This window comes from Girardinichthys multiradiatus, chromosome 8, assembly GCF_021462225.1.
Source record: "Girardinichthys multiradiatus isolate DD_20200921_A chromosome 8, DD_fGirMul_XY1, whole genome shotgun sequence".
NCBI classification, from domain to species: Eukaryota; Metazoa; Chordata; class Actinopteri; order Cyprinodontiformes; family Goodeidae; genus Girardinichthys; species Girardinichthys multiradiatus.
In genome coordinates this window covers 10,545,566-10,558,872 of record NC_061801.1, presented here as the reverse complement: position 1 = coordinate 10,558,872, position 13,307 = coordinate 10,545,566, and the positions used below count along the sequence as shown (strand labels likewise).

The 13,307-nt window shown below is 39.6% G+C and overlaps 1 protein-coding gene across 3 annotated transcripts in view; it reads right to left on the bottom strand.

The window, feature by feature from the left end:
- The window catches only part of pde8b (phosphodiesterase 8B), an 88,368-nt gene that overhangs the window by 39,329 nt on the left and 35,732 nt on the right, over positions 1-13,307 (bottom strand). For all 3 annotated transcript variants that reach the window (XM_047373450.1, XM_047373451.1, XM_047373452.1), the window contains one exon: positions 12,530-12,586. In XM_047373450.1, the coding sequence (XP_047229406.1) occupies positions 12,530-12,586 (57 nt within the window). The remainder of the gene's footprint in view (positions 1-12,529; positions 12,587-13,307) is intronic.

Below are 13,307 nucleotides of genomic sequence, written 5' to 3'. Positions count from 1 at the left end.
ACATCTGTTTATTCTTAAAATGTGTCTGACTCTGGATTTTTCAGCATTCCCATTTCATTTTTGGGTATATTTGAGGTTATTTTTTTGTGTATGCCTAAATAATTACTATTCAATGACGAGGGGTGCCAACCAAAAGAGTGTGTATGTATGTTCCTAAACCTTTGGCTTTATGTGACTTGTTGTTGTGACCTGTTGTGACATGTTGGTCCCTATTTAGTTATTTACACATTCTCCTCTGGGAGCAGTTCTCATGGAGAAACAACGTTTTTTATTTAATTCTTTATCCAATCCAGTTTCATTCATGATACCTGTCAATCAAAGTCACTCCCCTGGCAGCTTAGATGCAAGGGCGCACATGTCACTCACACATATAAGTGTAAACCAAGTAATCAGACAATCACAACGACAAGAAAGGAGACAATGGCAGCACTGAAAGAAAATGTGGTCATTTATTTACAAAACTAATAATTTTACAAGGCTTTTGCTGGAGGAAAAAAAAGTGGATGAAGGATGAAGCCAGTGTGATGAGGTATGCTACTGCAGGTGCTCAGAAGAAAATCAAAGATGTCTACCCAAATGCTCACTATATCCACTGCTATGCACATCAACTCAACCTGATCCTGTAACAGGCCCCGTCTCACATTTCAAGGTGGGAGGTTTTTTTTGACCTGGGTGGTTTTTCCAGCTTTTTTTCCAGATCACAAAAGCGTACAGTTGTTCTTGATTAATGGTGTCCCATAGATTTCCAACATCCATTCGGTGGATTGAACCATCTCATTCAGTGTTTTAAGAACATATGAGACTCAGGCGAGTCTGACCCAAGTATCATCAGAGAGGCAGGAGCCTGGCCATCCTGCTGGAACATCAGGACTTCCTCTATGCCAAGCTCCTGAAGAAGAACATAGACTCAGAGGGAGCATTCAGCAGTTCGAACAGGAAATACAAAACATCAGGTAATAAGTATTCCTGTCAGTAATATGATCGTCATTTCTTTCATCATTTTCTCGTTCCCCTTTTTGGTTATTGTCATGACTTCTCTTTATCCTTCACAGAAATATTGTCCGTTTCATGGGTACCCAATACTGAATGGAAGCAAGCTGAAGACAGAACCTGAAGTCATCTACAGCAAAGTGGTTAAGGCCTGTTGTGGTGCTGTGGACCTAAACTGGTGGAAACACCATGACACCAAGAGAGGCTGAAGGTGCTGGCCATGCTTTCCATGAAAAGGAGACTTGTTTGTGAAATGACAGATTTTGATCAGAAAGTCCTTGAAAAGTTTGCTGACCTAAAGTAGAGGAGAGCAACATTTGTGTTCAATTAGAGTTTTAGCCATTAGATGTCATGTTTAATGTTTGCCATAAGCCATGTAAGAGACACAGCAAATATGTGAGAGAGACCGACATCAAACGTTCTGCAAAACGCTGTGTGCTGCAGAAAACTAAAACGGCTAAAACACACAACCCCTATGGGGAAAGATGGTGGTGGCAGATTCATGCTGTGGGGATGCTTTTCTTCAAAACAGACAGGGAAGTTGGTCAAAGCAGGCGGGAAGATGGATGGAGCTAAATACAGAGCAATCCTGGAGGAAGATCTGTTAGAAGCTGCAGAAGACTTGAGACTGGGGTGGAGGTTCATGTTCCAGCCGGACAACAACCTTAAACATACAGCTAGAGCTACAATACAATGGTTTAGACTGAAACATATTCATGACTTAGAAAGCGACTGTCATCTGATGTGGCAAAACGTACAATTTTATGTTCACAAATGCTCTAAATTGACTGAGCTAATACAATGCTTTTCCATTCATACTGACCACTCAAAGTCCTTTTTACACTAGAACCACATTTGCCCAGCCCACACCTATTCATACATTACACAGAATGGTTGGCAACTTCTGCTTTAGTGCTTTGCCCATGGGAAAATCGACAGGTTGGCGAGAAAAAAGCTGGAATCAAAAACACTACTATCTGATTAAATATTTCTTCTCACTTAGCCTCAGGTTAAACCTGAGGGTTTTAATTTTTGTTTGTGTGTATTTCAACTATTTCCATTTGCTGTTTATCATGTTCTTGAGGTCTTGGCTTGTTTAGTTCATTTTCCTGTACTCATTATTATTAGGTGTTTTCCTTATTAGCTCATTTTTTTGTGTTTTATTCTAGTGTTCTTTATATGTCTAGGGTTATTTCCTGTTAGCTACATCCCACAGTTTCTTTGTGTTTCTGTTCAGCTCTGTTCTGGTTAGTTAAAGCTGCCACACAGTCCACGTGTACTCCAGGCAGACTCAGTGCTGACTCAGTGTGACAAAGCTCAATTTTAACGACCTCGTACGTGGTGTCATACAATAGGCTGCTTGGCGGGACAAACGTCTCCACATTGAACTGTTTTATTTGTGACACACTGCTCCGAGCAACCAGCTGCGAAGACGCAGTGTCACTGCCACTGTCTGCGTTGCACTGACAGGTGTATTCCCCTTCGTCCCTAGTGTGGTTTAATGGCCTTTTAAACCACCATTTTTTGTTTTTCCAAAGCTACAAGGGAAATTAGCTCTTCCTCCTTGTCAGATGACATCATGGCAGAGACTGTGGGAAACGCATGGAGGTGCACAGAGTCCGCACCTTCTAACTTCATTATTAAAGCACCAAGTTTTACTTCAGTCTGTCTCTGCAAGTGAGTCCATCACTAAACCCAATCATGGCAATCTAGCCATTGTGACTGAGCTTCAGATATTTTGCAAAGCAGCATGGGTAAAAATTTTAGTTTGTATGTGTAGGTTTGTAGGTAAAACAAAATTTTTAGAATTTTATTCGTTAAGAAAAAAAGAAAAGAACCATGTATCATTTTCTCTCCACTTCACTGTTATGCGCTACTTTGTGTTGGTGTTGGGTCATCCATTTTGGTCGGATGGACGACTGGGCTGCGCAGCTTGACATGTGCTGCGGCAATGGACGTCAGAGGTCTGACGTCACCAGAGCTTATAAAAAGCTGAGAAAATAAATTGTTAGCCAGCATTTTCAGTCATAGTTTATGACGTTAGGGGGCATCTCCGGAGAAATAGAAGATCAAGGGCGGGTTTACTTTTCCTCCACACTGGCCATACCCGGAAGAGCCTGAATGCTGGAAAGAAGGTCAGAAGATTCATATTCCTCGATCGAAGATCATTAGATGCACCCCAAGGTGAAACCCACAGAGGTTTGTTTCCAAGGAGACAAGTTTCTACTTTGTTTTTCAGTCAACTGCAACGGTTCCTCATTTTTTCCCCATTTTAGACTGAGGAGAAGTTTACCGTTTTTGAGTTGATCACGGACGTGTGACAATCTGGTTCCCCCCTGTTTTTCTTCAGACCCACGACCCATCCTCAAGTCGGTGAAGATACGAAATCGACATCAAAGTAATTTCATTCTTTTTAGAAAAATTATCAGATAGATGTATTTAGAGGTCTGGGCAGGATGAGGCATGGTTAAGGTGAGTTAGGATCACCGTTAATTATTCCAAGGTATTAACTGTGATATCACAATGACATTTGGTGTGGTTTTGGTTAATAATTATTAATTATTAATGATAATTAACTAAGTGCTGTGAGCCCAATAATCACACCACCAGAGTGTATCTCTGATCTTTATTTGTAAGAAATGATTTTTGGTTACAATTTATTTCTTCTAAATTATGATATTTAATTATACTTCTTGATAAATATTTATAATCAATAATCATAAATCTTTCAGTTGGTCTCTATCATAATATCCAGATAATTATACATTCAAGTGGGCTGCTTTGCTGTCTTCCAAAATGTATCATCTGTAACTGTTTTTCCAGGTAGTTTTTGTTTAGTATTATTCAAGCTCTTTCTCCTTTCTTTTCTTTTACTTTCACATCAATATGAAGCAAAAAAAACCCTTCCTCTTTTAATGGCGTTTCATTTGTTAATTCTCCATTAGTTTTAGAGAGCAAGCGGCTGTTTTACAGAGAAGTACAACTGCAATGTTGAGTTATTGCTCTTTTGTAATGAATCCAGGTGCCACACACATCTTTAGGGAGATCCTCAGCTGTGTGATCAAGGTGCATCAGTGCCTTCTGTTCAGAGCATAACAGAAGCACCTTTCTTTATGAAGGAAATTAAGGCAATTATTTAAATTTCCATTTTCTCTCGCTCCGTATATTTTGGCTGAAACTGAGCAGCATGCAACCCCAAGCATAGATTAGTGTTTCTCGCTATCACACACAGATCCCAAAAATCTTTGGGTTGAGGTTTTTGATCCTACACACTGCTTGGACCATTGACACACCAACCACCTTTGGTACAGTGGTGCAGAAAAGCAACAGAGCACACACACACCCACATGCTCTTGTGCACCCAATCGCAGCTGGTCTGCAGCCAGAACAAACAGCACTTGGTGCTGCATCGCACCAGCATCACCTCCTGACTCGCTCTGAGGACAACAAAGGGAATAGGGACAGAGTAAGAGTATGAGGGGCCAGCACTCAGAGAGAGGGGAGATAATGAAGGAGTGAGTAAAAGAGGTAGAGCACAACTATAGTCATGACTTTCCACATTTCTTGCACTTTAAAACAAAACAGGAGTAGTTTATTCTGTGGCATTTTGTCCTTCACAGCTGCGCACAGACAAAAAACACTGAACCTGAAGAAAAAAGAAAGGGTGGGACTTGGAGAAGAGGATGGAAACTGAAGTAGATGTCAGAGAGAGAAGGTGGACTTGTACTTGTGAGTGCCTGTGAAAGGTCTACAGTCTTTGATCCTGTGGAGGCTTTTTTAAACCATGATGCTAGCATGTGAAATTCCACACAGAGGGGACCCCACAGACACTGGAGCGCACACCTTCCACCCGAGAATCATACCAAGAAAAGGCTGATAGGAGGCGCCGTTGGTCTGAATGCTCCATCAGTACACACCAACAGCTACAATACACCACCATTAGACACAGATCCCTTTGTTGACACTCTCTAACAGTGCAACAAAGCACCCATAGGTAGCATTTTTACTCGTAAACAGATCAAGCTACACCAGCATTCGCTCACTAAGATCACTGTTTGAATGAGAACAGAGTGAAGTGACTGTTGTGTTGCTACAGCGACTCGTCCTCAACAGCTCCACCTACAGAGCCACAACCACACCGACTTAAGACTTTCAAATATATGTAAAAATATATTCCAAACATACATACATGGGTTCTCACCGGGTACTCCGGCTTCCTCCCACAGTCCAAAGACATGCCTGTTAGGTTAATTGGTCACTCTAAATTGACCTTAGGTGTATGAGTGTGTGCATGGTTGTTTGTGTGTTGCCCTGCAATGGACTGGCGACCTGTCCAGGGTGTACCCTGCCTCTCGCCCATAGACTGCTGGAGATAGGCACCAGCTTCCCCACGACTCACTATGGAATAAGCGGTAGAAAATGACTGACTGACTGACATTTGAAATACTTTTAATTCTGTTCACCATTGTTTCACATATATTTCAAAACAGTGCCATAAAACAGAATTTGTCCTCTTAGATTTTTTCTGATTTTGCTTTTTTGTTATAAAGGTTTCAAATCATCAAACTAATTTTATTATTACACAATGAAAACCTGAGTAAAGATAGAATAAAGTTTTTAAATGATTGAATTTATTTTTAAAAACCTATCCAAACCAGTCTGGTCCTATGTGAAAACCCAATTGCGCATTAATAAGTGGTGGTTGTGCCGTCCTTGGCAGAAATAACTGCCATTAAGCATTTGCAGTTTTTTCCATCACTGCGGAGGAATTTTGGTCCACCCGTTTTTGCAGAATTGTCATAATTCAGCCACGCTGGAGGGTTTTTGAGCATGAACGGCAATCAGTCCAGACTCTGACTAGGTCACTCCACAAAACCTGTTTTTCATTGAACCATTCAGAAGTATACTTGCTGTTGTGCTTTGAATCATTGTCCTGCTGAACAACCAATGATTACAAACCAGTGGTTGGAAATTCTCCTTCTGTATTTCCTATTAAACAGCAGAATTCATAGTTCAATCAATTACAGCAAGTCGTCCAGGTCCTAAAGAAGTAAAGGAGTCCCAGACTATCCTTCTACTTGTCGGGGGAGGATCTTGGGTCGGACCAAAGTGCAGATAAGAGCTCGGTAGCCGCATCATAGTTTATTCCTCAAAAGCAAAAACGTAACAAAAACACTGCAGATATGAATCAGAGTCCAAAATACAAAACTTACAAAACTCTGCAGGTACTAATGGCAAAATGTAGCATAAAATCCAAGCGAAGCATGAACAAAGCATAGTCATGGTAAATGTAGCATAAGATCAAAGCGAAGCATAAACAAAGCATAGACACGGTAGGGAACGGGGTAGTAACAGAAGGAACCAGCGAGGAACTAAGCACACAGAACAACTAATATACACAGAGCACATAGAAGGGAACAAAAGGCAGGTAATCAAAGAAGCAGGGAACAGGTGGGACAAGGAACAGGTGAAACAAATACAAAGGCTGAAGAAGAGTGAAAGGACTAAACAAACAACAGAAAACACAAACTAAGCAAGAGAATAAATCAGAGGAGGTAAATAAAGAACTAGAATAACTATGAACTAAAGTAAATAAAGAAACTAGAGGAGAACATAGAAACAACAACCTAAGAAATAAACAAAGAGCCATAAGGAGAATGTAAATTACAAAATAAACCATCACAAGAACCCATAAAGTCCAAAATGTCACTCCATGACACTACTTCCACCATGCCTGACTGAGTGACATTTTGTTTCTGAAATGCTTTGTTAGTTTTAAGCCAAAAGTTCTAATTTTGTAATTATTAGTCCGCGAAAAAATGTCCTCAAAGGTCTAGGTGATAATGAAGATGTTTTTTTTGTTTTTTTTAAATGTGAGGTGTTCCATCATTTTGTCTTTGGTCAAAAGTGGTTCTGGCCTTGGAACTACCTCACAGATACAGTTTTTGCCCAGTCTTGTTGTTGAATTATGAACAGACCTTAACTAGGGAAAATGACTACAATGTTTACGATTTTCTCTGATTCTTTTTGTGACCTCCTGGATGAGCTGTTGTTGTGCTCTAATTACGGAGGGCTAATTGGGAAGGTTCATCACTATCCCATCACTGTCCCAAAGCCTTAAAAATGGCTGTTAGATGTCAATAATTTTGTTTCGGGTAGTTATCAGGCCTGGGTGTGGCTAATGAAACTTCCAAAATATGTAGTTATCCACAGTTAATTCATGATTTACTAAGGCGGCAAATATATTTTCAGATAAGAGTAAGTTGATTTGGAAAGCAATTATAAATTCATTAATTTGAAACTGCATTTTGTGCTTATTTTTTACTGTTTGACATTACAATTTGTTTGAGAATTTAAAAAATGTCATAATGACATACAAGCAAAAACAGAAGAAATCTTTAAATAAGGTGCTAACACTTTTGCATTGCACTTTTTGTTACTTTTCAGTTTGGGTACTGGAGTCTTGGAGTCTTAAAACCACATTTACTTAATACTTAATAAAGGGCAAATCATAGAGAAAAACATTTGCTGTCAAAGTGACTACGAAACGTTCACAAAGCGGCCATGAAACGTACTGTGGCAGACGGGACCTAAAGACATTGTGCACACATCTCTGACCCACCACCCGAGTACATTACCGATGACAAACCTCCATCACCCCCCCATCGATATTATAGGTACATACTCTTCATGAAACTCTATTAAAGGCACACAAAAGACCAACAGTTGACATTATCCCCAAGTCAACGCACCTTTAAACCACATTCTGATTACCACACAGATCAAGCTACACCAACCACCCCTAACGTTTTGTATGAAAACGCCGTAAAGTTAATGTTTATACTGGCCCAGCACCTTCTCCTCAACGTCTGCTGCTGTGCTGACTCACATTGCAAGAGTTCACAGGTCAATCTGCCATGTGTGCACAAGAGGGAAGGAGCCATTTGACCAAATTAAAAATAGATCTGAGTGAGGTGTTTCTAATAATTCGTGACTCAAGCTATTATGCTGTAATAAAAATTCAATTGACTTAAATAATATCAATTATAGTAGAAACCCAACCTAAATGTGAGTGCTTTCTGGTTGATGTTAATGGGCCCATGACCTCCCTACCCACGAGGAAGGTAGGGAGGCTTTAAAACCCTAAATGCCAAACATAAGCATTTGTACACATTGGTAAGCACATTTGAATGACGTTTTATGCATTATGAATTTTGCTTTCATTTTGCTTTGATCAGCTGTGAACTCAATATAGTTTCCACATTAAATGTAGAAAAATGACAAAGTAAAAAGTCTTGTCTTTTTAATAAGATGAGCAATCTACTAAATAATCGATACAAAATAATCAAAACCCATATAATAAATAGAAAATAGTTCAAAACATGTCTGTAGAACAATTTATTATATATATATATATATACATGCTATTTTAAAATATTAAAATATAATTATATTTTATTCTATCTTATCTTCCCTTGTCCTGGCATAAAATCAGCTTACCCTTAGTGTTGACTGCAGCAGGGGTTACCTTTGATCTGCTGGCTCTAGGTCAGTGTGTACCCCCATTTCATCACATTTTCATCTCAATATACTTCCAAGTCCTCCTTGTAAACTGCTATTATTCAATAATATTTTATCAGGCATGATATGGTAGCTTGAAAATGGATCATATGATATTTTATCAAGCTCAGTGTCATTATCAGTATGAAAAAAGACTAAAATGTTTTCTTTTCCCTATTTGAGAAGCAGAAACCACTAGGCTTATTAATGACACAACCATAAAGTTTTGCCAGCAGTTTCTATTTATCTTCTTACTTACTTGATATATGTTTACAAGAACCTTCATTTTTCTTACAGTGTCTTGCCAAAGTGTCCATTTCCCTTTGATCTTTCCACCTTTTGTCACTTTACAGCCACAAGCTTCAGCAAAATAAAAGGAAAATTAGAATTTGTCTAAGGTTTTTACAAGTAGAAGTCTGAAGTGCTTGCAGATGTATTCAACCCAGAGTCAATACTTTCTAGACTTAAGTTGTACTTCAATTATCCCCACAGCATGATGTGTGTTAAGGGTGATCTCCAGTGTTACCTTTGAACCTCAGGTAACCTTTCCTCATGCCAGCCAAAAAGTTCAGTTTTGTCTCATCTGACCAGAGCACCCTCTTCCACATGTTTGCTGTCTACTCTATATGACTTACGGTGAACCTTATTTCTACTTTCTATTAAGCCCTTTTTTGGGAAGTGCACAATTAATAGTTGTCATGACAACAAATTCTTCCACCTGATCTACAGATCTCTTCAGCTCCTCCAGAGTTACCATGTGCCTTTTTTGCTGTTTCTTTGATTAAACTCTCCTTGCCCAGCATGTCAGTTGAGGTCGATGGGCTTGGTAGGTTTGCAGATGCGCTACTCGCTTTCCATTTTTGGGCGACGGGTTCAACAGTGCTCTGTGGAATGTTTAAATATATTAATTGATTACCATAACTCTGTTTTAAAATTCTTTATAACTTTATCCCTGACCTGTCTGCTAATGTGCTCCAACAAACCTCTGAGATTGATTTAATAATAGTCGGACTCATTTTTCTTTCACTTCACAAGTATGCATCATTTTGTATTGCTTTATTGCATCACAAACCCGACACAATACATTGAAGATGGTGGTTGCAACTTGAAAAAATATGAAAAAGTTGAAGGGCTGTGAGTACTCTGCAAGGCACTGTATGTTCTGGCGCATACGTTAGTGAAAGTTTTAAGTGGCAGAATGATTGAAACTCTTGAGTTTAACAACATGCTACAGGTACTCTTTAAATGGACGTTTGAGAAATATGATAGCATAAGAGTTGCTCTCCTTTAATGTGTTTGTATCTGAAGTGTGTTATTAGATGAAGGAAGTATATGGGGATTTTGAAACTGTCCAGGCCTGAGAGGCTGTAATGGTAAATGTCAAAGAAAACCCTCAATATATTGGTCTCCCTTGCAGAGCATTTTATCTTTCTTTTCATCTCTACGTTCCTGTGAAGGGGGGGTTTAAAAAAGGTTAGGTCATGGACATAGCAGAGAGTTGGAGGTACAACTTTAGTGGTAGAGTGCTGTTTTTTTGGAGAGCAGTTTAGGGTTTTATGGACCATAAAAAAGCTCTAAAACCTTTTTAATAAAGCTCCCTCCACCTGCATGCATACTCCAATTATTCCTGCTTTCTTGTCTTGTCTATAAGATGGATGGATGGATGGATGGATGGATGGATGAATGGATGGATGAACGGACGGATGGACGGATAGATGAAAACGAGCTGCGTGCCAGGCCTTTGACTTCACTGAGCTGAACTCAGAAACCCTTGGCGATGGGTCAATGTCTCACACAGCTAAAAACCCAAGCAAATCAAATCAAAGGCAATAAACGAGCTCCTAATAAAGCAGCTCTTTCCCGGGCTTTGGGCAGAACTGCCAGAACAGTGGAATGCTTTGTGGAGCTCACATCCCAACCATCTGGGTAAACTCCACGAGCTCTTTCACTCTTATGTAAGGATAAATCTTACTAGCATATGTCCTAATCCGTAACCAGAGGATGAGCGCAGACAATACGCAACTCAAACTGTGTGTGTGTGGGGGGGGGGGGTCCTTTGGACTGACTCAACAGAGGACGTGGGCTGTCTGCAGTGTCTACACCACAGTAACTAAAGTCATTTTAGGACATGTTTAGAAAAACAGGTCACGTGGGAGGGATCACAAATTTAGTGTCATATTATTTTAAGGGCAAGAGCCAAATCCATTGGCTATTTTAATAGAAATATTGATGTCATTTAGAGTCTTTGAGAGACAGATTTAGGAACAATACATCTTCGTCTTATTTTGATTCAGTAGAACTTTTTAATGCATTTGCCAGCCAGACTGTAAGGCTGTAAATCCACTAACAGTTTTGCCAACAAATGGTGATTTGACTGTTTTTGACTGTGAGTTGAACAGATAAATAAGAGTAAGTTTGTTAAGGTATTTTCGTAATTATGTTACCTGCGATAGTAAGTCAATGTAATAGCTTTTACTGCAATATTACATTAGCAGAATGTCCTTACCCTAACCCAACTTACTGCCCATGTGAAAATGGTGCACTACACTGCATACAGTCCATACATACAGTGCCCTGCAAACATCCATACACCTTGAACTGTTTCACATTTTCTCTTAATATAGCAACAAGCCTCAATGTGCAGGCCACCACAAAGTAGCGAATTATTATGAATTATTTTGAAAATCCAAGGTTTTCAAAATGTTTCACCAATTAAAATCTGGAAAATATTGCATGCATATGTATTCAGCCCTCTTTACTGTGATACTGCAATTTCATCTGTAAATCCAGCTGTTGTGTGAAGGGCTCAGAACGTTTTTGGAGAACATTAGAGAAGAAACACAGCCGACACATCAGAGAGAATGATGTGGAGAATTTTCAAGCAGGATTAGTTGATAAACATCCTAACCTTTAGACATCTCACAGAACACTTTTCAGTTCATCATCCAACAATGGAAAGATTATGGCACAACTGCAAACCTACCCAGAAAGGACAGGATTAAAAAACCAAAAGCCACATGGCAACTCTGGAGGAGCTGCAGAGAATCACAGCTCAGCAGAGAGAATCTGTTGACAGTACAACTTTCAGTCACGCACTCCAAATTCTGGCCTTTATGGAGGAGTTGCAAGAAGAAAGTCAGTACTGAAAGATAGCCAAAGTACGTCCTGTTTGCACATTGCCATAGAGGCAACACAGCAAAACCATCTGGAAGAACGATGAAAAACGATGAAGAACTGAAAAACGGAACATCTTGACCTAGATTGCTTTGCACCACCCAAGCGAGAAACATGGTGGCAGCGTCATGCTGCAGGGTTGTTTTTCTTCAATAGAGACTGGGAAGATGGATGCAGGGCAACCCTTGGTTTACCTTCTGTCAGAATTACACCACACATTCAGACAACTACATCTCCACAACTACAATGGAAGAGTTCAATGAATGGTCCAGTCAAAGACAAGACCCAAATCCAATTCTGATACTTAGGTAAGACTTGAAAACCTATATTTACATATGCTCTTCATCCAATCTGACTGAGCTTGACATTTTTTGTAAAGAACAATTGGCAATTAATTCAGTCTCTATATATGTATGCAAAGCTGGTGAATACATAACTGTAAAGACTTCTTGCTGTACAGTAAATGGAGTGGGATTATTGATTCAGGAGGGCTGAACACAAATGTAAGGAACACTTTTCACATTTGAATTAGTAAAAAAAAAAGACACACCATTGCTAAGTTTCTTTACGTGTGACAAAACACAAACAAATTCAAGAGGAAAAAATACTTTTGCAAGGATCTGTATTAAATTATTCAAAGTATTTGATTTAGAAAACAAAAGTCAGAAGCAAAGTTGTTTGTAATGCTCAGCTGAAATAAAAACTGGCCTACTTTTTTCAGAGATCCTGAAATCTTTGGTCCTCAAAATGAGTTTCCAAACTATATTAAAACTAAGTGTTAGCAGATGTTGCTACAGGGTCTTACCTGAATTGGCTCCTTAGTCAGCTTCATAGGTCCCACACATTCTTCTGTGGCTGAAACCTGCAGAAGAAACGGCAACAACAATCACTCACAGAGAACACGCGCAAGAAAATGCACACACATGAAAAAACAAAACAACTAAAAACCATGTATTTCTTACCATTTTACCATTGATGTCAAGAAGCATACTGGCATATTGTTTTTGTCTTGCTCAGCCTGCCTGTCCCTTGTCTACTTTACCACTTCTAACCTTCTTCACCACCTGCTGTCGGTTTTCAGTCCACGCAGCAACAAGTGCTGTTAGAAGGGAGATATGCTGAGCAGAGCGTATCAGTAAACTCCACCTATAACAACAAATATGACATCTGGATGTGTGGATGCAGCTTTTGAGGTGAACTCGACTAAACTGTAGTCATGGGTATTTTCAAGTAGCCGGAGCCGTTTGCTCCAAACCTCCTTTAGAGCGTATTAGCCACAGACTGAAGCTGCCGGGTTTACCTGCTTAATCCTAAAGGGGTATCATCACACACTGTGCTGCGGATATGGGTGTGTTTTCTCTTCATGCAGACTTCTTAACCACATGCGTCACTTAGGTGTGAATACACAGCTCAGCTAGATGTGCATCCTTCCAAGCATAAGCGTGTGCACAGATACTTATGCCACACTCAGAATGATTAAGATGTGAGATGTGTACTATATCATGATGTACCGTAGCTGACACTGCATAAGCTCTATGTGTCATGTCTGGGTATTAACTCTTGAAAATCCACTTGTTTGTGAG